Source organism: Salmo salar, chromosome ssa03 (assembly GCF_905237065.1).
Source record: "Salmo salar chromosome ssa03, Ssal_v3.1, whole genome shotgun sequence".
NCBI lineage: Eukaryota > Metazoa > Chordata > Actinopteri > Salmoniformes > Salmonidae > Salmo > Salmo salar.
Window position 1 is genome coordinate 37,074,677 of NC_059444.1, and position 25,816 is coordinate 37,100,492.

The window sequence follows — 25,816 nt, forward strand, 5'->3', positions numbered from 1 at the left end:
TTGGCTCAAACGCATTAAGAAGGAAAGAAATTCCACAAAGTAACTTTTAACAAGGCACACCTGTTAATGAAATGCATTCCAGGTGACTACCTCATGAAGCCGGTTGAGAGAAGGCCAACAGTGTGCAAAGCTGTCATCAAGGAAAAGAGTAACTACTTTAAAGAATCTCAGATATAAAATATATTTTGATTTGTTTAATACTTTTTTGGCTACTACATGATTCCATATGTGTTATTTCATCGTTTTGATGTCTTCACTATAATTCTACAATGTAGAAAATAGTAAAAAATACAGAAAATCCCTGGAATGAGTATGTGTGTCCAAACTTTTGGCTGGTACTGTATATATATATTTTTATATATATTTTTATATATTGAGTTGCTTCCAGAAGGGATACCTCAAAAAACGGTTCACCAGTCCACCATTACAATGAGAGCGCAAGTAGTACAGTTCCTGTATTGATGTTTATGGCAGAAACACATGGGTTATTGGTGGTTGGATCCTATGGTCTCCTAATGATCACTTCTAAAAGACTGTAATTCTATACAGTGAAAAGAGAGACCCAGAGAGAATGTATAAGCTTTAAAAAACCACGTTCCTATGATCTTGAAAGTCAAACCATTCCCTTTCGTCCACAATCTTTAAAGAGGTGCAATTAAGGAGGTAAAATTTTGATATTTTTGTCTTTAGTGTCCCTCTGGTAAACATAGCAGTTTGGAGCAATTAACCAACAGCTAATGAGCAAAGTGGGGGTCTGCCTCAATATCACACCATTGTTCATTTGCGTTTTTTAATTAATGGGGTTTGAAGTAAAAATCGCAAAAGTTTTTAATTGTTTTTCTTTAGGGGGGGGGGGGGATCAGAGCGTTAATTATAAGAAGGGCTTTAAAGTGTGGAGGATTTAGGGTTTTAATTAAAGAAGAATTTGTCAGGACTGATGAGACCAATAGACTTGAGTTCAAATACGACACAGTCCTCTGTTATTCCCCCCTTTCCCACCCATCTTTCTTTTACTCCACCTCTCTCTCTCTGTTTCCCTTGTCACCTTTCTTCCCCCTCTCCTTCTCTCCCATACTTGTATCTTTCCACCATCTCCTGACATCTCTCTCTCTCTCTCTCTCTCTCTCTCTCTCTCTCTCTCTCTCTGGTGTTGTTGTATCTCTCTGTGCTTTGCAGGGTGTGGGTATCAGAAGGAGGATTAGGAGTTTCTCTGAGCTCTATTCTGAAATGGGAACGATGAGGGGTGGATGGGGGGGGATCAGTCACTCAACTGGATTCCCCCAGATTGAATTAGTGAGGTTTTAGAAAAGTAAGAGTTTTTGGAGATGTACACAATGTTCCTCCATTTTTCCTTTTCTCATTTATTTCCTTCCCCTGCTGCTGTTTTCTCTCTCACTCTTGCTCTCTCTCTCTCAAGTCATTACTTTCCTGCTCTCCCTTGCATTCACTCTTCTCGTCCCTATTTTGTTTTCCTCTCCCTCCCTCCCTCTCCGTTAATAGAGTATAAGATTGTTTTCATACCAATGATACATTAAGCTGAAGTGATTAACACAGTGTGAAACGTGATTACATTGCGTTGCTGATTGGCTGAGCAGATGCCCTTTACCAGAGAGACATTGCTGGGTTACATCTTTACACGTAGCTAACCACACAGCTGGGATCTCACCAGAGGAATCCAGGTTAATTGCCTTGATTGCTTGATTGGGGATATAGACGAGTTATTCCAGAGGGAATTGAACCTTGAATCGCCTTATTATAGCTGACACCATCTCTCTCTCTCTCTCTCTCTCTCTCTCTCTCTCTCTCTCTGCCTGCAGCCTGCTTGCAAAGTCAATTTCAGACATAAACAAAACAAGTTGCTGCTGGGAAGGTGTCTAGGATGGTCTGTCTAGGTTTCCGTGGCGACAGAGGACAGGGTCGTCCCTTTACAATGTTTGCCAATCATTGGGATTAATGGGCCGATATTACCGCACCCATCAGCGTCAGGAACAGTGGCACCGCACCTCTCCCTTTCTCACTCTGGCTTATCAGCAGGGGAGGAATAATATTAAAGGATAATAACAAGAAAAATTGCTGACCTCCTGTTGTTTTCGTGCCCATGCCAGTGTTATTACTCCAATCAATGTCATTACACATTCCAGTAGATGAATGTGGTTTCCTAAGGTTTGTTGTATGCATGATAATGTTGCCTATGCCAGTTCATTCCAGCACAATCTAATCTAGCAGCCATTTAAAACACACACAACCACATTGGAGAGACATGCCCCCTTCAAGATATACTGTATTTCTACTGAAAACAAACTGCAGAGCAAATCCAATCATGATTAAACAACCTGACCCAGCATTCATCCACTACCTAATCAGCAGCAATAGGTTAAGCTCTACGTTGATCCCCCCCCTCTCTCCCTCTCCTCCTAGCCATCTCCCTCCTTCTCATTTGCTGTCCCTCCTTTTTCCCGGGAATGGTAGGGAATGGGGAGGATTAACCCATGTCAACCTCTTCCCTCATCCCTCTATCGTTTTAACTTTGTCGCCCATCACGTACTAGCGCTCCTTATCTGTTTATCCCCCTCCCTCCATTCTTCATTTATTTCACTACATCTTTTGCTCTCTGCGTTAATGTGTTTTCTTGCCTTCATCGGGATCTTTCTCTCTCATGTCTCTTTATGACTCTCTTCAAGGGGCCTATTTTAACAAACCTAACGCAGGCGGTAGCTCTATAGGTTCAGGGGCGTGTCAAATATTTGAGCTATTTTCACTGTCGCAGTTATCATCGCACTTGCTGGCGGCAGCACGAAAGGGCTGGGTTTTGATGAATGAACACGTTGTGGGCGTGTCGAGTCTCGGGCCCCTCACCGGCCAATCAGAACGTGCTCCATGGAGAAATATGTAGTTGCTTCAGGTTGTGTATTTACTGTCTTTTATGTGTTACCTTGGAATCAAATCCAATTCCAATGTTGGTCCGTTATAGTTTGGCTTACAGAACATAAATAACAAAAATGTAGACCTATCCCATCTTTGCTAAATAGGTTAACTTGAAACCATTTGCAGTCCTCATTGTTCTAAGTAATTGCATGCCAAACATTGTCAATAAGCAAGATTCAATTCATTATTGAAAAGGCCTAAAAAGAGAACGAATAATTCGAATCAAATTCTAAACTAAACAAAATAACAACTTATTTTAAATAGGCTATGTCACACTTACAGGCACCTTACTTTCTCCCCGTGGGCATATAATATTACAACAATGAAGACTATGGAGGGTTTTTACACACATCCAAACTTTTAACAGGAGCTGGACAAAGATCCATTATAAGAGAAGGGAGAATGTCGACCCACCGTCTGTATACTGCTCCTAAATAGGCCTATGTTTTATGAACATAATCGGAACCATTTACAGATCAGATGGTAGTCACACATCTCCATCAGTTGCACTGCAAGCGTGCCACGGACGGACGTTGTCAACGTAAAACCAGGAAGGTGAATCATTCTATTAAGTTTGGTTGTAATACAATGTTACGAAAAACAAGCAATCAGTTTAGCAAAAAACAACAACAATAAATAAATGTCAAATGTAATGATATCATCAAATCCCCAGGATAAAAAAAGACACGCATTTCTGTCGAACTAGCCTTCGTTATAGTAGACCTAAAGGAGGGCTTGGGTTTTGAACATATGAAACAGAAAAAAAGCCATTTTTACAGATTACAAATAACTTCTTAATATAAGGTTTCATCGGTATTCACTGAGGTTCTCATCTCTCCTTTCATGATGGGCATGGACACATAGCCTACATAATGGTGGGGTTTTACGCAAGTCCAATACGGGACCTGCGTGGCAAAAATAATGTGGGCCTGCCTACAATGCATCGATCAAAAGGGAACGTCAGCTCGCTGTTTTACTAGATGTTTTAATAAAGCTTTGGTGATTAAGATTTATTTCCAATCGGTCTTAGGAGCCAAACCCTTCATCGAAGGTCTTGACTACTTTGCGATTTCATTGGGCAGACAAAAAAAAAGCCTTAATTGAGAGGAAGGGAGGCTATGCTTGGTTTTTAATCAAATAAAACAAAGTGGATTAAAAAAAATATATATATATGTTTGTAAATACGTATACAGGCACCAAAAGCACATTGGCCTACTCTTGTTCCATGCTCATATCGGCAGTGTGTGTCCCGGGTGTATAGGCTGTGTTTCCACTGTCAAAATTCATGTTGCCATAACCAACTGTGTTACCGCTTTTGGTTGGCCTTAAATATCTCTATCAGCGCTAACTAAAATTAGCACTTTGGATCATGTTTTTAAGGACACACTGATATAAGACAGTAAATTGCCCGAGCCTGGTGTTAGGGCCGGGTAAATGCCAGTGCGCCAGTTTTTACACGGCGCAATTGCTAACTAATGTGCGTTTGACGTTAGCGCCGCCTTAACGCCAGCCTAAAATAGAGCCCCAAGGCTGCTAGTACAGCAGATACTGTACATTCCTTACAGTAGCTATATATTCTACAACAATAGCAGATGTGATTGAGGCCTCACTTCGGTCAATCTCAGGAACAGGAAAACCATGTTATAGGAGTATTTATGCTGTATAGGATGTGTTAACGGTGTTAAAACTGACACCCGCAAGCTGTTCCTCCTTGGAGACATTGTTAGTGGATAATGACTCAAAAGTACACCTGTCCTTGACATACAGCGTAAACATTCCCAATGTACCTGCAGTGAGGGTGTTTTCTTTTTTGCGCAATTAATTGGGACCAGAATCTTGAAAAACACAGTGCCATGTTACAATTGCCCTATACTGTGACAGGTTTTAGTTGGACAGTCTGTCATATTGTAAACAACAGGAAGTACAGGGTGTATTTCCTGTGTGTGTCTGTGGTCTGAAGGCCTTCTGTAGGGGACATTATCTAATTATGACCTAGTAGCCTGACAACAGAGGTTTTGTTTTGAGGGCAGGATAGCCCTTCCCTGTGCTTTTCTTTCTGTGGAGTGATTCACAATGGTGGATGGATGGAAGTCATCGTGTCTTTACCCTCTGACTGGCTGGGGCCATGCGGCGCATGTGGCAGGGTGACAGAGAAGGACACACTGCAGGGTTAATCGACTCACACTGGTCGACTTTGCAGGGAGGAGAGCGGAAGAGGGATGGAGGGAGATGGGATAGGGAGAGCGAGGTGTTCAGTTAGAATAGCAAAGGAGGAATGAGAAATGGAGACACGGAGAGAGGAATGAAGCAGGAAGAGTGGAGTCCGGGAATGAGTGAGAAAGACGAGGAGAGAGGTGAAAGAATGGGAGAGAGTGAATGAGGGAGGGAGACAAGGAGAGAAAGAGAGAGATGGTGAAAGGGAGGGGGGAAGGTGCAAGAGATTGATGAGAGAGAGTGAGAAACTAATTCTCACTTCACTCTGGGCTGGAAGATTAACGAAGATTAGAGAGATAGAGAAAAGGAAGGGAGAGATGGACTGATAACTTCTACCGCATGCCAGCCAGAGAGAGATCTTTGAATGCCTAATACCCTGAGAGGGAGCGGGAAAGAGAGAGAGGGAAAGAGAGAGGGAGGGAGGGAACGAGAAAGGGAGGGAGAGAGAAAAGGAGGTAGCGGGAGGGAATGAAATGGAAGAGATATATTGTGTGTGTGTGTGAGAGAGAGAGACAGAGAATTGGAGCGATACAGGGATGGATGGATCAGAAGAAAGAGCAAAATGCTGGCTCAGAGGACTCTTAATGGTAGTGGTCCGTGAGAGTGATGTCCTTGTATTAGTGGCCATTTACATGAGTGTGTAGTAATCCTGGCTGGTCTGTGGGGTGGAGATAATAACAGAGGTACAGTATCCAAGTCCTTTATAGCTGCAGAACTCTCTGCCCTCTCAGTCTAATACTATCCTCCAGTCTAGAGGATGCACACTTGTCCGGTCAGTTAGTGGAAATGTCAGCACCTTTGTCCATCTGTTTTTTTTCTACTCCAAGAACCGACCCTTCTCGTCTCTTGTCCCGTTCTCATCCCCTTTTCGCCATGCCCAAACACAGACACCCACTAATGTGTTCCCTCTTATTCTATCGTATGTTCTCCAGCTCCAGGTCCATCCCCAAACATAGGCCTTTGCCCAATATTAGGGAGAATGTTATACTGCATGCACACATCCACACTTGAACTTACACACACACACTCTAACCCTCAACTTAGTCTCAGAGGCCGCCATAGCAGACTCAATCCTTCATGGAGGATTACAGCTTAAGCTTCTCCACGGCTATAGATGCAGTTTTATGGAAAAGCACAGGGCTTTTTAGAAGAGTGGCCCTGTGATCTGTACATTAGCAGAAAGGGGATTCTCCTCATTATCGTCAATACACCCCCCCAGAGCTGACCGTGGTCTACGGTTGGTCTTTGACAGTCTCCCTCTGGGCCCCAGCCACCTGTCCCTTGCCCTCTGCCCTTGCAGAGTGGGATGATTTCAACCGTGCTGAGGAATTGACCTTGTGGTAGGGACGGGATTGGTGGGGTATGTGTGTGTCTGTCTCAGTGTGTGTGTGTGTCTCGACATCTTGAGCTGCTTGTTGGAAGCGAGCCGGAGAACCTGCGCACCATCACCCAGCGCGACAACGCTCAACACAGAAAACGGCCCTGAAATACAACACCCAACCAACTTTGATCTCATGCACCACCGCATGCCACGAGGCTGAGCTGACCAAACTCGGAAACTCGCAGCTCGGAAATCCCTAAGGTTCATCCTCCAACCCAACCGACAACTCTGAACTAAAAACATATATAAAATAAAATAAACTGAACAAAGGTCATTCATCATTGTCGCTTTAGCTACCGCTCCTCGGTCGCCTATCTGTTAGCGCACAGCGCACACGATGCTACCTGGCTAGCTGAGAGCACACAAGAAGACACTTAACCGCTCCCTACGATACAAAAGATAAGAGAAAAATAAACAAACAAACTGACCCAAATAGAAAAAGACAAAAACAAAATGCATTTGAGATTGGGGCAAAGTCATTAGCATTACAAAAATATCTGTCACCGGTGAAATAAAGCTGAAGAGGACCGAGGGAGCATGAAAGTCAGACAGAAGGGGAGATATATGCTAATAAGGCTGGGACTTTGTGACTCCGACGAGGGGGATTAAAAAGTGTGGCAGCAGAGAGAGAGAGAGAGAGAGAGAGAGAGAGAGAGAGGCTCCGAGGCCCAGAGCACAACACATAACTAGCTCAGCTCAACAGTACCATGCAAATATAATAATATAGTGCTACAGTAATATGGCATGACAACATAGCAACTCTCCGGGCTATAGCCTACTGACCAACGCCAAGCTAGTGCAATGGCGCACAACTAAGGTAAATGATTCATCAGTTGTTACGCCGTTAAAACAAGTACCGACATAGGCCCGACACAGACCTCAAAGCTTACTACATGATATAACATTTGTGGCATCATGCTAGTCATGCTCTAGTCTAGATTGATGTAACATCACACAAGACAAGTACAGCGTGGCATCAAACACTACCACTGATCACAAGACTCGTTTGACTCCATTTAAGTATAGCAAAACATTAGTATGTTACTAGGCAACAACCCCCACCACTATTAACAATCAAAAAGAGACATAGCTGAGGGAGTTCTGGAAGAAACGTTCTATTGAACAGCACATGGGGCGGAAGACAATCGATCTGGATCAGGCGTAAGAAAACGGTGCCATTGTGCTCCTTTCGCTGTGCTGCCCCGTGGAGATAGTATTGAAGGGTTTTAATGAAAGTGAGTTCTACTGTAAATGGATTTGAGCGTACTTAAAAATATCAAGTGTCATTATTCGGTCTCTTCTTCACAGCTGTGGCCTTGTCGTCTCTCTTTTTATAGTGTCGTCTCCTATCCATTGGTCTGCGATGTATTCGAATTCCAACCTTGGGCACTTTGGTGTTTATTAATCTCTGAAAAGTTCCCCCCTCGACCAGCTGGGCAGGCAGGCTCCCCGGTAACGCCCTTGAAACGTAAACAGGCGAGAAGGAAGTAGAGACTTTGTCTTTTTAACAATCAACGTACAATATATCGTACCTCCGTTTTCTATGAGGAAGGACAAACTTTAATTTGTTGATGTACGAGGGTTTCAATGTCAACACTTGTGTGTATGTGTGTGTGTGTGTGTGTGTGTGTGTGTGTGTGTGTGTGTGTGTGTGTGTGTGTGTGTGTGTGTGTGTGTGTGTATATGTGTGTGGGTGTGTGTTGTGGATGGTACCGAGTGGGTTGGGAATGCATCAAGGATATTGTTAGACAAAATTTCCTGTGCATTAGCAACATCCTGTTCACACACGCACGCACGCACGCACACACGCACACACACACACACACACTTTGCCTGCAGGGAGAGTGTTCATAGATTACGCAGGATGTTCTCTAAAATGTCAGGCAGTTTTGAGAAGATCAGATAGCTGTTTGATGTGCGAAAACAGCCAGGCAGAAGAGGAAGAAAGGCAGTCTTGATGGGCATCAGGTGTAATTTCTGTAAATGCCTCTGCTGCCCGAGTGACTCACCACTCCTCTGTGTCCATGTGGTGAATTTCTACCCAGGAGACCTTGACACAGACCAACAGAGCTGTCTGCTACAAAAACACCCCTGTGACCTTAGGTTATCATTGTGCGGGTAGACCACTGAAGCTTTGACTTTTGTTATTGAAATGCAGGAGAGGTACGGTGCCCAGGTGTAATGCTTGTTAGTCGGCTTGGTAGCACGTTCCACCGTCCAAATACAGACCTTTCTCTCCTTGTTAAAAACCTAGATCTCTGGTGGTTTCCCATGAGAATGAACTCAGGCAGTGCAGGGAGGGAATCTGTTTATTCATTATCTAACACTTGAATGGATGTGAACGCTGATCATGAGAATTTGCTAAATCACATGGTTAGAGGGGTCATGGTATATCCCTGTACTCAAACACTTAGCGCTAAACGTGTTCAATTCAAAGTAATCCGATTGGTAATGATTTTAGATTATGCCAGTGGGCTGTAGTAGTGTAGGAATGGATTCTGAGTGAATGATCTTTTCCCTGGAGGTTCTTAAAGCAATGTGAGGATGTTGTGAATACTCTGATAATCCTGGTACTGTATACAGTCTCCCGTGAACAGTTTCACTTGATCCAATTGTTAGCTGGAAATGTTCTTTTGCTATAACCTTTAACCCAGCTATAGAACACTTTGACCAATCTGGGACCCTGTGGACCATAAGCCCTTCTTTCCCTTTGTATTACGGAGATGAGTTTGTATTCTAAGCTCAGAGCCGGCCCAGAAGTGGACTTATCTGCACTTATCAAAACGAGGACTTCGTCTGGATGACTGGATTACACTCTTCCGTTCTACTCTCCATTGGTTCCTTTGTTATTTTCCCTCCTTTTCTTTCTTCTCTCTCTGTCCTGACGAACCCACATCTCAGGGGATTTGCCTCTTCAGGCCTGGCAGGGAATGGCCGGTGACCCGTTCCCAATGCCCGTGCAGCTGTGTTGCTCGCCGCTCACGTTTACCGTCTTGTGACAGATTTCACCTGCAGCCCAGACACAATCAGGGCATGGATAGATGAATTCCATCTGCACAGATTTATCCTCAACTTCTTTGTTGAGGAGGAGCGAGGAGGAATGACTCCTCATCCTCCAGATTCACTGTGCTGCTTAATAAAGCTCAACACGTTTTGACAGGTCTGCTTTTATCTGCTGAGGTTCAAGACAAGGCCTGGGCTATGTGTGTTCAATGGCTTTATGCTCTTAAAACGTAGTGCTGGTCTCCCAAGACGGGCCTGTTTTGCTCGTGGCTGCCTCTTCTATCTCCTCTTCTCTCTGTTGTTTGTTTCTCCATGCATAATTCTAAGGGTGACTGTTCTTGGACTACCTTTCTTAGAAAGGCGAGTTCTCCCTTTCTTCTCTGACTTTTGTGGGTCCAGAGGCGGTCCCCTGAGCTTTCTACCCGGAACAGAACAACACACATATTTGTTGTTGTTTGTGTGTGGCCGTGTCTTTCTTGCAGTCTAGCAGTGTGTGTGTTGAGAAGAGACTGTGTTTGTGTTTTATGTATTTGTATGAATATTTGTGTCTGGAATTAGGGGAGAATGGCTATGTTTTATATATATGTGTGCATTTGTGTGAGAGATGGGGCTCCAGAGAGGAAAGGAGTGCTAGACAGCACGGACGGAGGTGAATCGTAATTAAAATGTTCAGTCTCGTTAAGTTGGTGACAGCCTTCACTGCAACTCGGCTTCCTGCGATCGATGGTGGAGATCTGCCTCTAATACTAACGAACCAAACGATCGTTTGAGTTTGGGGCCCAAGGAAGGGAAAAATTAATTAAGATATTTATGGCCCCAATTAATCAGTTCAGCAAGAAACTCTGTGCACCCGAGGGGGTAAATGGAACACGGCAGGAAGCAGCGGAAAGTTAAAAGACAAGAGGGTGTTCCACCGTCTACATACCGCATGCCCCCTACTCACCTTTAACCCACTGTGAGGAGCCGTTAACTCTGGGGTAGCTGCTCTCATCCCAGGGACACAATAGCTCATCAGCGTCTGGATGAGGAAGTAAGGGAGCCAGGGCCTGGTGATCACACAGGTTGGTTGTCACAGTGATTATAACCTGGACAGTGGTCTGAATTGTGTTAAATGTAGAAATGTGTCTATTAGAGATTAGTCTATTGGAGAGCAATGTCGTTCACACATGTCGATATCCCACAACTTTGAAATGAGGAAAATACCCTCCGGAGGCTCCAGATTTGTAGTTATGAGCACAGGGACAACCAGCCTGTGTCTCCCCTGCTGATACCGTGGGGGATATCAAGCGCATCACCTGGAGCAGAATGAGGGTGTATATTGATGGGTATATCGCCATGAGACACGGCATGAGTAACACATTCGACCTATTATCATGAGTAGCACATGCCGTGTTTTCCACCAGTGTATGGTACTGCATGTTACATCATCCACTCGTTAGAACAATGAGTCACGCTCTATAGTCTACCTCTGAGCCACTCTGAGCGGCAGCAGAATACAGTCCAGGTACGTACGTGGATCAGTTGAAGGACTGCACTGACCCCATAAAGTCACTGGGAAAGCACAGTCTGACACAACATCCCAGATAGACACCAGTAATGAACCCTTCTCCCAACCACTAACAACCACGCATCGATATTCTGACCTGCTACCTGCCCTCAGCCCGTTAACAAGGTGCCCATGGCAACGACCGCCTGGCCGACAAGTTCCCTGACAATATGTTCCTCCTGGACAGAGCGGGTGTCATTGAGCCTGGGTGAGAGGTCGTTCTGATTGGATCTTCGAACTGCACTAGCCTACACGTGTAGTAGCGCTCCCGGAAAATACACACAGACGTATTCAATGAATGATACCCTGTTAACTTGTGTCACGGTACTTATAGTCAGTAAATACTGTGATTGTGAATATGAAATGTTCCAGTTGATATATGAGTACTGTATAGGTTTTATAATGGTAAGTTGTGTCATCGGTATGGATGCCAGACACCTGTCAATTCCAATGTCACTGGGCCGTCAAAGGGAGAGGGTTGGCTGATTGATTGAAGTTAGAGAGAGAGAGCACGGAGGGTGAGGGACGCTACGACAGCATCATGATTGACAGGGAATGAGGAAAGGACAGGAAAGACGAGCAGAGGAAGGGATAGCATACTAAAACAAACCTGGGGCAGAGAAAGATGGAGAGACGGCGATGGATAGATAGGCAGAGCTGGAGAGACGGGTGGTGAGTGGGAGAGGTGGTAATAGAAATAGACGAGGTGGAGGAGGAGGAGGATGAGGGAGTGTAAGGTTTTTTCTTAAGAAAAAACGATTTGTTTAAATGGGGAAGGAGGGCAGGAGAGGAAGGGAGAAAGGGTGAAGGAGCAGTCTTTTGGGATTATTTGGACTTCATTCATGCCCCAGTGGATGTACTGACAGGGTCTGTCTGCACAACACTGCACAAGACAGCACATAGTTAAACAAAAACACTACAAAACTCACAAAGCTCCAAACAACAAGAGTGCACAAAATCAAGAGCACAAATCAGTATTGCGCATGGCAACACAGTGCGACCTACCGAACACTTTCCTCACTCAGTGTAACAACAACTATCTGACTATGCCGTGTGACGCACCGCTGCTTGTGTAAATGTGATTTCTGCCCCGTTAGTTGATCTGTCCTGCTTGTTCATCTGTGAGTTATCCTACCTACCTTGCTGTGTCGCTCCACTTTTAATTAACACAGTGGGATGATTAAAGTTTTAACTTAATTATCTTTATCCTTTCTCTTAGGGTGTTCAACCCTCCGTGGGAAACTGAATGAGACATTCTGCAAGAAGGGGAAAAAAACCAGCAGAGAGGAGCTGTGAATAGATCGAGAAAGATATTCAACGCGGCACCTGTCCTCCATCTCAGTGTGAAGGGCACGTAATGGAAGAGTGAAAGGGAGGATACAAGGGAAGAGAAATAGAGGAGAGAATGAAGACAACCGGAAAACAAGTATTTCCTTACATCAAGCATCACTCAAACTAGGACATCTCACCACAGGACAAGATGATTACCAGGAATCTGCTCCTATTGGTCTCACTGTGTCTGTGGGAGGAGATTATGGGAGAAGGTTCAGCCACTAAGATTGTCAGGAGAAGAGGGGTGGGCGGGACTCACATGCTGAAGCTAGGGGAGAACAGAGTAGCGGACCAATGGGATTCAAGCGTGAATTCAAACGTGATGCCCATGGTGACTCTTAGAAACTCAATTGGTCATGACCTGGGGGGTGATAGTGGCTCTATCTCTCACCCCAAAATACCCCAGAATCATGCAGCCATGCCATCTAATAAGGAGAGGCAGGGTTTTAAACCTAATCCAGTTCTGGACTTGGAAGAAAACCCTATCAAAAAAGGAGAATCAACTCTGTCTGTGTCACCCAATAACAGGGAATCCGTCCAGGAGACAGAACTTAAAAAGATCAAGAACGGTACCAATAATGTTGGGACTCCCACCAAAACAGGGAGGATGGAGAAAGTATTCCTAGTTCACCATAGACCAGACCTACACTCCAATAGAACCAGATTCAAACCCATTTCCCGATCCAGAGTGAGACCAGATCTGAGCGTTCACACCACAGGGCTGCAAGGCAAAGGACTCACTATGGATTCAACCAGAAAATTAAATGTGACCGGCAGCTACAGTGTCCTAAAACTGCTGTCAAAAGAGAACCTGGTGATGATTGTGAACTCACAGATGCAGAGTGTTCCGAGTTTGAATCATTTTCAGAGCAAGAGCAGCCGAAGCAGAAAGAGAGATTTGATTGATGTGGATCACAGCCCAATGGAGGCCCTAAAATTACAGAAGCAAGATTTGGCTGTTACTCAAAACCACTTCGCATTGGATAATCCAACTGCACTGCCGCATATAAACCCTGTCACAAATCCTGATCCAAGTCTAGAAAAGGCTGTTCACACTTTAAGTGAAGTCACTCTAGATTCTGGTGTGGGAAAAGACAACTCTGAGACGAGGGGTGTAGGTAGTACAGTCACTTGGAAGAGCAAACACACCTCTCACCCTCTGTCAACACCGATGAATGAGGTCAGTCTCGACACTGACAGGGAGGTGACCATCAGTAAGATCAGTAAGACTGACCCTCCGGCCACGGCCAAGCATCTCCCCTCAAGCATCTCTTCTCAGACAAATGCTGGCCCTCCCTCAGTGTTCACCTCACAGCCCCAGGGAGAGGGGACTGGGAGTGTGGCAGGGGATTCCCATAAGGAGAGTTTTCTTCACACAGCCGCACCAGGACTCAAAATCCTCAGCCCGATTGCCACTCAAGACCCTGAAGGTGGCGCCACAGAGCCAATCGATAGCAGCCATGTCCTCAAACTCCACCCAGACACACACTGGGGCTTCAGCCAGGACAAGGCAGCCGGTGGGGGGATGACAGTCGAGTCCCATCCCGGGAATGGGCGGGGCCTGGTGTTCCAAGAGGCGGATGAGGAGGAGGGCCGTGGTCAAATGGATGGGGAGGGGACTCGGTCACGCAGCAGGAGGAGCTGGATCTGGAACCAGTTCTTTGTGATTGAAGAGTACAGCGGGCCTGAACCGGTGCTCATCGGACGGGTAAGGAACCTTTATTAACTATTCATTAGAGTTATGAATCACTTTGTGTAACTTATTCCAGCCAAGGGTCTCCAACTCTGGCTCAACTAATCGTGGTCCTGACTGAAGACCGTGATTAGTTGAATCAGCTGTGTTCATGCTGGGCAAGTACAAAAGCCTGCACACCAACTCCAGGACCAGAGTTGAAGAGGCCCAAGTTCTGAACTGTCCTAATTCAACCGGTGGTACTATCTCATTGTCCTCAGCAGCTGCAGGGTTCGTTTTGTATGTGTGGTAAACCTTCAATTGGAATTGATTTACAGCAGACCAGTCTATTGTGGTGCCCTCCAATCCTCATGAAGAGTTAGATTAATCAATGAGGCACTGAGGCTCAACAAAACCCCTTCAACCATACGGGCCCCTGGGACCAGTCATGACTAGCACCAATCTACACACACCAATGGGAATTGACATCTTCTTGAGAATTAATGGGCTCAGTTTCTCATGACATAATTGATCCCGAAGGCAGTAGTAAAAGTTTTCTCTCATTACAGTCCAGGTCAGGACCTGTCAATTCTTCTCCCTCGTGGCCAGCAGTCCAGTCGGTCCGGTGGAATGATATTTCAATCAGATTGATTTACATTTACATTTTAGTCATTTAGCAGACACTTTTATCCAGAGCGATTTACAGGAGCAATTCGGGTTAAGTGCCTTGCTCAAGGGCACATCGATAGATTTTTCACCTAGTCGGGTCGGGGATTCGAACCAGTGATCTTTCGGGTTACCGGCCCGACACTCTGAACTGCTAGGCTACTTGCTGCCCTTGATACACCTTACAAACATAGATTTATCACTACTATATGAACCACCTCAAAATACCTACCAGGGGCTGTATTTCTCCCCCTTCGCTCTGGTAATTCATTATAGCAATCGTGTAGCCGACTCATCCTGCTCCATTGGTTTCCAAAGACTACTGTGGATGTGACTTAGGCCATGTTGACTGGACATGAGCATGCACAAGCTCTCGCTGTACTTAACCTTAGAGTTGCACTGTGTTGATACGCTGCGCTGTAGATGGCTAATGTATAAGTCAGTGTGGCCAGTTTGCTGAGTAAATGAATAGTAATGATTCTGTGTGAGTGCTGCGAGCTGTCAGACAGCACTGAGGGGAAAAAGGGAGAGGGGAGAAGAAGCCTCGCTCTGTGGGAAATGTCTCACTGTCTGCAGATCCTATTTTACAAACGCTTAGGCAAAATTGCTTCACGGTTTATATCTAGCTGTACAGGCTGTCAGGCAGGGGCCCTCTCCGACTAAGACCGGAGTCTGTAAGTAGCCTACTGACTATTAGGGAATGGTTAATATGGGCACCTCAATCAGGCCTTCCAGTACATGATGTATGATGGATGACAAATTGCCCAAATTGATACAGAACGGGCAAGGACAAAATGCATGAGCTGAATGTCCAGCGGTACAGATGGCCAGCATTGTAAGTCATTAGTTCCAATATGCTCTGGTGAGCAGGTATTTACGCCTGCAGATTGTATTGAGCTCTATGAGGGAACACAGCCAGACCACACACGTGCCATATGATATCGCTGACACATGGAGTCCTCCCAGAACACCAATTGTGTGTGTGTGTGTGTGTGTGTGTGTGCGTGTGTGTGTGTGTGTGTGTGTGTGTGTGTGTGTGTGTGTGTGTGTGTGTGTGTGTGTGTGTGTGTGTGTGTGTGTGTGTGTGTGTGTGCCTGTGTGTATCAGAGCTGTACATGCATGCATAATGCTTTTATACATCTTAATATGAATGTTTCATCTTCCTGCTCTGGCCCAGTATAGGCTACAGGCTGTACAGGCAGCAGGCTCAGCTGCAACACACTGTAGATCAATGGGGACATGATGCTTTGCGTCTCCTTATTAGAGAGATGATCATGGTTCGATGATGGAGACTGTGATGACGGATATACTGTATAGACTGCCGGTGCTTGTGCCAGATGTGTTGCAGTTCAAGGTTTTAGCCGTCAAAGACACGCACACACACACACGCACGCACGCACACACACACACACACACACACACACACACACACACACACACACACACACACACACACACACACACACACACACACACACACACATATACTGTGCATACACACATACGCACACACACACATACTGTACATACACACACACAACACACACACAAACAGACAGACATGTACACAAACACACACACACACACACACACGTTACTATATATTGCTATATACAGGAGGATCTGAAATGATTGACCCCCTTGATAAACATGAGCAAAAAAGAGACTGTATATAATAAATAATTCAAATACTGAGCTATATTGTATGCTCAAAGAAATTAGCAAATTATATTATTGTATACTAATACAATTGATCTAAGAAAGAGGTTTTGTTCATTTGTTCAACAAGTAATACTTTTTTCTCTCAAAAAGTTAGGGGTCAAAATGATTGTGAAGATAACAGCACTGAGCCTTTTCCTAAAATGTTTTATGAGTTGGAGATCACATTGGGAAGAATCTTAGACTATTTCTCCATACAGAATCCTTCCTAGTCCTTGATATCCTTCGTCTGTGCTTATGGACTGCCCTCTTCAATTCAAACCACAGTTTTTCAATGGTTTTCAAGTCCGGAATGTGAGATAGCCATTGTAAAATGTTTATTTTGTGGCCAATTAACCATTTCTTTGTGGATTTTGAAGTGTGCTTGCTGTCATTGTCTTACTGGAAGATCCACTTAAGGCCATGTTTCAGCCTCCTAGCTGTCACAAACCTCTTCGTCAGAAGATATGTTGAAATCGCTGTCGGACAAAGTGGACCAATATGCAGCGGATTGCGTGCTCATCATCATTTATTTTAAATGTGACCACGAGGAAAAAATTATAAACAAAACTCACGACAGGAACAGTGTAGCAGGATAAACAAAAGCAGTGCTAACATACAACTACCCACAAGTGACAAACAAAACACACACCTACTTATAGGACTCCCAATCAGAGGCAACTAGAAACACCTGTCTCCAATTCGAGAGTCCAGCAACCAAATCTGCACATAGAAAACTTAACCTAGAACCTACTCATACTAAAACATACACCACAAAACCCCGGAACACATAAATAACACACCCCTCTAAGCTATACACAAAAAAACCCACCATACAAAACAAACATACCTCTGCCACACCCTGACCAAATAATACAAATAATCCTCTATACTGGTCAGGATGTGACACTAGCAGAGAAAACCAGGTTTTTGTCCTGTTACTGGGTAAAGTTCATGAGCAAAATGGCCCCATAACATCAACGATCCACCACCATATTTTACAGTAGGTATAGGGTTCTTTTCTGTTCATGCATTGTCATTTCGACGGCAAACCCACCACTGGTGTGCGTGGCCAAAGAGCTCTATTTTCATGTCATCTGACCAAAGCACCTGTTTCAATCCAAGTGCCAATGCCGTTTAGCAAACTCCAGGTGTTTACATTTGTTGGATGACGTGAAAATAGACCTCTTTGGCCTTGCAAACCAGCGGTGGGTTTGGCGTCGAAATGAGATATTTGCTTGTTAAACAAAATATCTTTCTCTGAGCAATTGTATAATATAATTTCCCAATTTTCTTTCGAGCATACAATATTGCTCAGTATTTTAATCATTTTTTTTTTATATACTGTCATATTTGCTCATCTTTATCAAGGGTGTCAATCATTTCAGACCCCACTGTACTGCTATATATAACTCATGCTCTAAACATGGATTGTTGTACATAAAACATGGTTAATGCCACAGTACCTTGATGGCAGAAAGTCTGTACACAGCACAGCGCTGAATGTCTATGTTTATCTGGGGGAGCCAGCATCTCAGCCATGTGATAATTATGAATTTAATTGGCGTTGTCATCACATGTTCTATAATGGGGTTTTAAGATTCTAACGGTGCCAGTGTGAAACAGAATACTGATAGAATACAGAGTCGATGGGCGTGTAGCAAAGGTTTGAGTTTGCCTCAGTAGTGCTCGAGTGAACTCTAACACTGCTCTCCTCTCTCTGTGTGAGCCTCACTAAGCTGAAATGGCATTTTAAAAGTATTTATTTGCCGAGCCCAGTGCGTATTCGATCTACGCTGCGTGAGCTGTCATTCACCTGCATGACTCAAAACCCTCTAGCTGTCTGGAGCGCGTCATTGGTAAACCAGGGGCGAAATAGGAGATCGTCTGGTTAGATTTGATCAGATACGATCCCTGTCCCCCAAAACAACCTACCTAGGTCATAATACTCTCCATGCACACACAACACTCTGAACTGATCTGTCTGTAAAAAAAAATATTATATTAAAAAGGGATCCTTATGAATACACTCTGAATCTTTATCTTATTGGATTTGTATAACACTTCTGCGTTCCATAAGACGAGAACCAATCAGGATTGTGGGAGGCAGTTTTAAGTGCATTATATGTCGACGGCGGTACTAGTGTTTAGTATGTCTTGTGTGGGCAGGGGATAGTAGTCTTTGTTGTGTTGGCGGTGGTATTTGGTGGCTGTCGCGGGGTTTTTTTCAGGGCTGTGTGGAACTCAGTGTTTCACAGCTCTTTGTTCATTGGCTCCTTGGCTGTGAGCGGGGGACCATCTCCTCCTTGTCCCTTAAATGGAGACCAACATGTTGGTTTAACTCAGCAACCGCTGTGCACACAAACGCACGCATGCACTCACACACATGCACACACACACGCATACAAATAGGTCACAAATGCCCCTACAAAGTCACGAAACACAATTATACGCATGCACAAGGAACTCATTATGCGCAAAGAGCGAGGAAAAGAAAGAGAGAAAGCAGGGGAGTTAAACGAGAAGAGGAGCTCGTAGGGGGGCAACAGTTACAGCACACACCTGCTGGCAGGAAGCTCATCAATAATAATCCTAAAATGTCTCATTCCAAACTGCTTTGTGTTTTCTTACGTTTCCTCTCTCCCTGGGAATGTCATTTAGCCTCAGGGCTGAAGCGCAGCAGGGGCGAGAGAGCAATTAGAGACAGAGGAGGAAGATGGAGGGAGGGAGAGAGCGATAGGCGAGAGAGATAAAGGAGGGAGGAAGGGAGCGAGAGAAGGAGAGAGAGAGAGAGAGAGAGAGAGAGAGAGAGAGGAGGGGGATCATGGGACGATGGAATGGGACAGGGGCGAAGGCAGATTTGGAGACCAGAAAGGGTAGAATGGAGGGATGAAGAGAGGGGACAGGAAGGAGGGATGGAAAGAAGGAGGAAACGGGGGAAGCGTTTAAGCAGAGAGGATATGCAGAGAGGGAAAATGAGGGAAGAAAGTGTGTAAAGGTTAATGGCGTACAACTAACAGAGCGGAAGAGCATGTGAGGATAAAAGAAAGAAGCGTGCGCGTTCTAGAGTTGACCTCATAGTCTATCAACCCTACTCAACCAGACAGAGAGAAGGGAGACCAGAGGAGAGAGGCTGTAAAGGAGTAAAAGTAAGGAAAGGGAAGAGGCAGCGTGCATGGAGAGAATAAAGAAAGTAGGCAGGGGAGAGGGAGTGGAGCAAATGAGAGAGAGAGAGTGTGGTTTAATATTAAAAAAACCCCGTGGAGAGCAAATTCAAACAACTTCTGTGCTGAGTGGGAGCTGAGAGAGAGGGGAGCGTGTGAGAGAGAAAGGGAGAGAGCGTGAGGAGAAACTGTAGAGTCTATTAAAGGTGAAATTCAAAGCGTACAAAAGCCTGCCTTTCTCTACCTTTGTTCTGGTTTCCTTTCTCTTTTTATAGCCTGTGTTTAATCTCAGAATAATGTCGAGCAAATTTGCAAAGTGAGTGTATGAATTTAAAGCATTACCATAGCTAAGTCTCTAATGTTGAGAAGGGAGTATTTTACCTGGAGAAACTCACAATGATACCCGTCATGGTGTACCACCATTTTACCCCAAGATGGTATGCCTAGTACATTGTGACACCAGATTGGCTATGTCTGGCTTGCCAGTATTGTTCTTCTCAGACCATATTATACTTCAAAACTCAAAGCTTTGATAAAAAAATGACATGATTACATACATTTCAACCGTGACCAGAATGACGTACCATTAACATGTACAGGATGAAATATACGTAAAGCACATGTATAGAATATAACGTACAGTAAGATATGTATGGAGGTGAAATAGTGACTTTTTTTTTCATTGTATACTTATACAACCATGTGATATGGTTTGTTAGCCAGGTGAGCCATGTTATTATACAGTTGAACCCACATGGGGGTTAATTGTGCTATTATGGAGCTAAAAGCATTATCCAGGTTAAATGATTTGATCAAATTAAACACATCACGTGGGTAAAGTCGTGGTTATATGAAGTGAAGGTCCTAGCTGGGGTGAACTCCTGATTATGCATGGCCCAGTGTGAGTGCAGCTCGTGACCTTGAGCTAATATTTGTTCACTGGCCTCTGAGCTGAGAGTGAGACTGCATGGCCATCCGCTCCACTTCCCCCATTGCCCCTGAAGGAGGCCAGTGAGTCGGGTCGGGTCGGAGGGTAGGGATGCCGATCTCTCTACACACACCACGCACGCGCGCACACACACACACACACACACACACACACACACACACACACACACACACACACACACACACACACACACACACACACACACACACACACACACACACACACACGCATACACAATGCATAACCAACAGACAGATCCACACACTCATTTGCAAAAATACACAAATGCACCCAATGCAGGTTCATGCAAAATGATTGGGAAAACATTTGAACAGTGCTTCCAGACCCATTTTTTTCTATTCCCCTCTTCTCTCTCTAAAATCCCATTGGCAAGAAACAGTCCTCTTGGCAGTGGCACACGGTGGCATATATGTGGGCGATTTGCCCTTTAAATGTACAGACGTGAATTACAGTAGGCCTCCGGTGGCCTTTTCCCACGTTGCCACTTGCCCTCCTGCTAAAAATATGATGTGAAGTATACATCATCAGAATGGGCATTAGTCGATAAAAAAACTATCTGCACTAAGCACCACACGGTTCTCTCTCATATATCAGCTGATTATGATAATCAAAAGCAGGATTTGCGTAGTCTCGAGATAAAAGCTAAAATCAGTTTTGTTGTGAATAATGTATCATGGTGGCAGGGAATAATAATAGTATGTATTAAAGAGGCTTGTGTTGATAAGGTCTGGTAATAATACTGATGAATAATAAATGTTGGCCAAAGTGGTGGGGGAGGGGGGGGGGGGAGTGGGGGGGACATGTTGCTGCAAAACCACTAAGACAGGACTGAATTAGATCACAACAGACCAGGACAAACTATCCATAACACAACCACATTATATAAAGACTCCAATACAGGCCAGACGCAAGGCTTGAATCAATCTTGCTCACTAAGCACACGATTGACCCATATCTGCTGTTCTGTTGACACTTAGAGAGGAAGATCAGAAAGAAACCAGTCCAAAAAAAATCACGGAAGCCAAGTATAACTCCGGTGAGGGGAGTTTCCTTGGTATTTTTACTGAACCCAAATCTATGATGTGATTGTATGAGGCCGTAGGAAAAAGGTAATTTCTCAAATACTTAAACACAGGTTTGATGGAATTGAACCCTCGGAAATACACTTCAAACAAAAAGACACTAACAAACAGGTCTGCCTTGTGAAGTTTTAAGCCACTCTGGTGATAGAGGGTAGTCGAGGTACGGGGGGGTAGCGTGAGGATGGTTGGGGCGAAGTAACAGACCAGAGCCCTACCCCTCTGGGCCAGCTGGTTATCTGGAGTATCCAGCTGGGATAAAGCGTCCGATGATGATCAGACTCTCTGTCACAGCATCTCGTCTCGTAGTGTTGACTTTAATTATGTGTCACTGGGTAGATTAGGCCTCTTCTCTCTAAGCCCCTGTCATGGCTCCAGAGCCCTGGCCCGCGCTCAGCTGTTTCCTCAGGCTGCAGGTGCTGGGGGGGGGGGGGGGGGGGGGTAGAAAGGGTAGAAGGGGGGGGCTCTGGTCACGGACATGGCTCACAGTCCCTGGGCCCTGGGCCCTGCCAGCTGGAGGGTGATCTGGGGTGAAGACCCATCTGACCTTCTGTCATTAGACAAGTGTCTTTAAAATTAGTGCTCTGGCCGGCCAGGCCACGCAACACACTGGAGCAGAAGCACTGTGTTTCATTTCTGGCATAGTTACGCTTTGAAGTGTCCTGCAAGGGTAAGAAAGACACACTGAGAGGCTGTTTAGAACATGGCTCTGAGCACATTCTGTATTTAGCCACAAGGCTAGTTTATAAAGTTGGCTCTGAAGTGAAGTTGTTGTTGACCACATCCCAAATTGATACCCTGCCCTTCTCCCCTATGCCCTTGTTGACTCCCCCTCGAGGACACAAAAGGAGTGGGTTGGTATGAACGGCACGGAAACAGCCCTAGACGTCTAGACACTTGGTATACATTGATCATGGGACCCTGGCTCTTTGAAGTCATGACGTGTACAGTGGTAGTCCACCAAACAGTGCACGAGGAGCAGTTGAAGATCTAGGGATATCCTCCCTCACGCTGTCTCCAAAGCCTTTGATTCTTCTCCCTGGTGTGATGGGGATTGAACCTCCCACTACAGTAATCCCTGTGGGGTGGAACGATGCCTCGAGTCCTCCCGTGTCACTGGAGGCTAGTGCTCTTTTACTTCAGTCAACACCAATTTCCCATAACCAAGCTTTCCCCTTCTACACCATCCCCCCCAGAATGCGTGCCGAGGAAAACATATTCATTAGCCTAATGCGCAGATGCAAAGTGGATTTTCTTACTTCTTCATGTTTTTGTGATTTATTGTGAGGCAGAAATGTGAAATTGAGTATACGGCTATAAGTTATTTAAGTGATTTAGAGGTTGACACGGAGTGCTTTTTCTGTGGTTTATGATGTATGGTTATTGCAAAAATGTGAAATTGAGTATATGAGTATAAGCATATTACCTTATGATAATATAAGTAATTTAAGTGATTTAGGGGTCTGGGAGCCAAGGTTTGCATACACAGTAGCAGGCGCCTCAGTCAGTGCTGCCACTGCTGAAGTCTGAGTCTGATTACTCTGGCAGGTGATACCGTGGTGAGTTTGGTGATTTCTCTGATGTGGTCAGTGGCTGACAGTTTTTTTCTTTCCATGGATTTGATGAAGCATCTGGCTGTTATGGGCTCTTACAGTGGAAGTTAAGGGGTGTTATTGGTTGTGGTAAATGTGAATAGGTACATGTACTTTCATGACAGCGTTCTTGTTGTTGTTGTAGTACTGGGATGTTAGATGAGATCATTCATCGTTGCTGTTATTGGTTAAAGGAAAGGTATGTGAGTTAACGGGAGTCCATATAAAACGAATGGTTAATGTTATGAACATAGGTTAGAAGGTGTTATGGAGGCCCCTAGTGTTGTACCAAATAATACTGTGTGTTGATCAGTGACGGACAGGTTGGAAGGTGTTAGGGAGGCTCCAGTGTTGTACCAAATAATACTGTGTGTTGAACAGTGACGGCCAGATTAGAAGTCTGTTATGGAGGCTCCTGTGTTGTACCATAGTGCTGTGTGTTGATCAGTGACGGCCAGGTTAGAGGCCACATCTTGAGAGGACTCTTCTCCTCACCTCCCGGGCCAGAGATTTGCCGGCCTTTTGTCATCACAGACACCACTCACTGTGGTAATGATGGCAGGAGCTTCATTAAGGGCCTCGTTAAGTCCCCTCGTTAAGCCACGTCGTTAAGGCCGTTAACGACCCCTTCGTTAAGAACCCTGAATGTGTTTAGTTTTGTGAGTGTGAAACCTTCCCTTCTGGTGGTCTTGACCAGCTGAGTGTGCCGCACAGGAGGCTGGTGGCATCTTAATTGGGGAGGACGGGCTCGTGGTAATGGCTGGAGCGGAACGGATGGAACGGTATCAAATACATCAAACACATGGTTTCCATGTGTTTTGACGCCATTCCATTCGCTCCGTTCCAGCCATTATTATGAGCCGTCCTCCCCTCAGCAGCCTCCACTGGTGTGCAGACCAGGCGGGCCAAACCAACACATTCAGGATGAAGATAGAAGTACTCCAAGTTAAGATTCCCAAAATAAATAATACCGGATGTACTGCAAGTGCAGTATCCGTGACAACCTTAAAGGACCCCAAGGCCAGCTGCCATGTGGTGTCTCAGGTCTATTTGGGGGTCTCAATCCGGCACCCTTCCCATAAAATCGCTTCACTGCCTGCCAATTTATTTGTAGACATTGTAATTTACATAGAGTTAATTAGTAATTTCTGGAATAGAGTGGTAATAGTACTTGGAGTGTTACCCTCTGCAGTGAAGTCATGTTGTGGAAGGAGGAATGATAAAATATATGGAAACGTAATGCATAGAGAATTGTTCAGCTCAACTTTGCAGACAGTGGAAACTTAGAAAAAGGTTATATTTGGTTTACAGTCTTGTCAACATCCATGTGAATTGTTTACCTCCTGGGAGGTCATACATCTACACTATTGTTCTCCTTGAAATGGGATTCTGTAAAACCTAATGAATATTTAGAATCAGAGTATCCATTTTCATTTCATTTAGCAAATGTGCTTAGCTGTTGCCGCGCAACGATGCTTTCAAGCGCTCCCCACTCGCACTTTTCTCACAATGTCACACTTTTTTGGAGTAGGGGCTAATTTTGCGCGCTTTTATCAGGGTTCCTATTCCGTCCACGTTTGAGCGGTAATGAGAATGAATGCTGATGTGCGGAGTGCATCCCCTGAGCAGGGCCAGGCAAACCGTTGAGGGGGAGATGGAGGGCCTATTCTGCTATTACCCCGCTCCGCTTGAGTAGAGCCCCAGCCACCAACCAGCCAGGGCTGATCCAATAAACCAGCAGCAGTCAGGATCAATACAGCATGTACCCCTGCCACACCTGGTCTTCCTCAATAGTTGGAGAATAATTGATTAGGCCTCAACTTAATATCTGCTAAATTCCTACTTTCATTCATTGTTGCAGCGGTATAGAACTGCATTTCACAGTTTGATGAGCTTTCAGAGACAACTGTTTGTGAGAATAGCAGGCCTAGCTGAGCTGGTGCATCATTATGGATATTGCGATTATGATGATCCTAGTTCATGGCCATTGCCCCATGGATGGATCGGAATAGATGAGAGGGTGTTTGTTTGGATGTGTTCCAGTGTTCTCGTCCTCAGACAAACTCATGTCCTCAAGCACTGTGTATAATCCCCTTTATTTCTCTTGGATGCGTTCTCGTTTATTTTCTAGCTTGGGTTAACCCCTCTTCCTCTCTCTATGTCATTCTCTCTCTCTCTCTTTCTACCTCTCTCTCTCAGCTGCACACTGACATGGACCGAGGTGATGGACGCACCAAGTACGTGCTGAGGGGCGAGGGGGCGGGGGCGGTGTTTGTGATTGACGAGAAGACGGGCAACATCCATGTCACCAAGCCCCTGGATCGCGAGGAAAAGGACGAGTACCGCCTCATCGCCACAGCAACCGACCGGCAGACCGACCGGGCCCTGGAGCCCTCGTCCACATTCATCATCAGAGTGCAGGACATCAACGACAACCCACCTCTGTTTGAGGATGGGCCCTACAGCGCCACGGTGCCTGAGATGGCCAACATAGGTACTGCAAGGGAGCCGTTGTCTTTTTTGAATCTGCTGCTGCTTGCTTCCTTTAATAATCATTTGAACATTTTGATGTGT

General features: G+C 45.1%; 1 protein-coding gene across 2 annotated transcripts in view; it reads left to right on the top strand.

Moving 5' to 3' along the window:
* Positions 1 to 25,816, top strand: part of LOC106600236 (cadherin-24) — a 123,163-nt gene that overhangs the window by 44,647 nt on the left and 52,700 nt on the right. For both annotated transcript variants that reach the window (XM_014191556.2, XM_014191562.2), the window contains exons 2-3: positions 12,289 to 14,109; positions 25,442 to 25,736. In XM_014191556.2, the coding sequence (XP_014047031.2) occupies positions 12,550 to 14,109; positions 25,442 to 25,736 (1,855 nt within the window). In that variant the 5' untranslated portion in view covers positions 12,289 to 12,549. The remainder of the gene's footprint in view (positions 1 to 12,288; positions 14,110 to 25,441; positions 25,737 to 25,816) is intronic.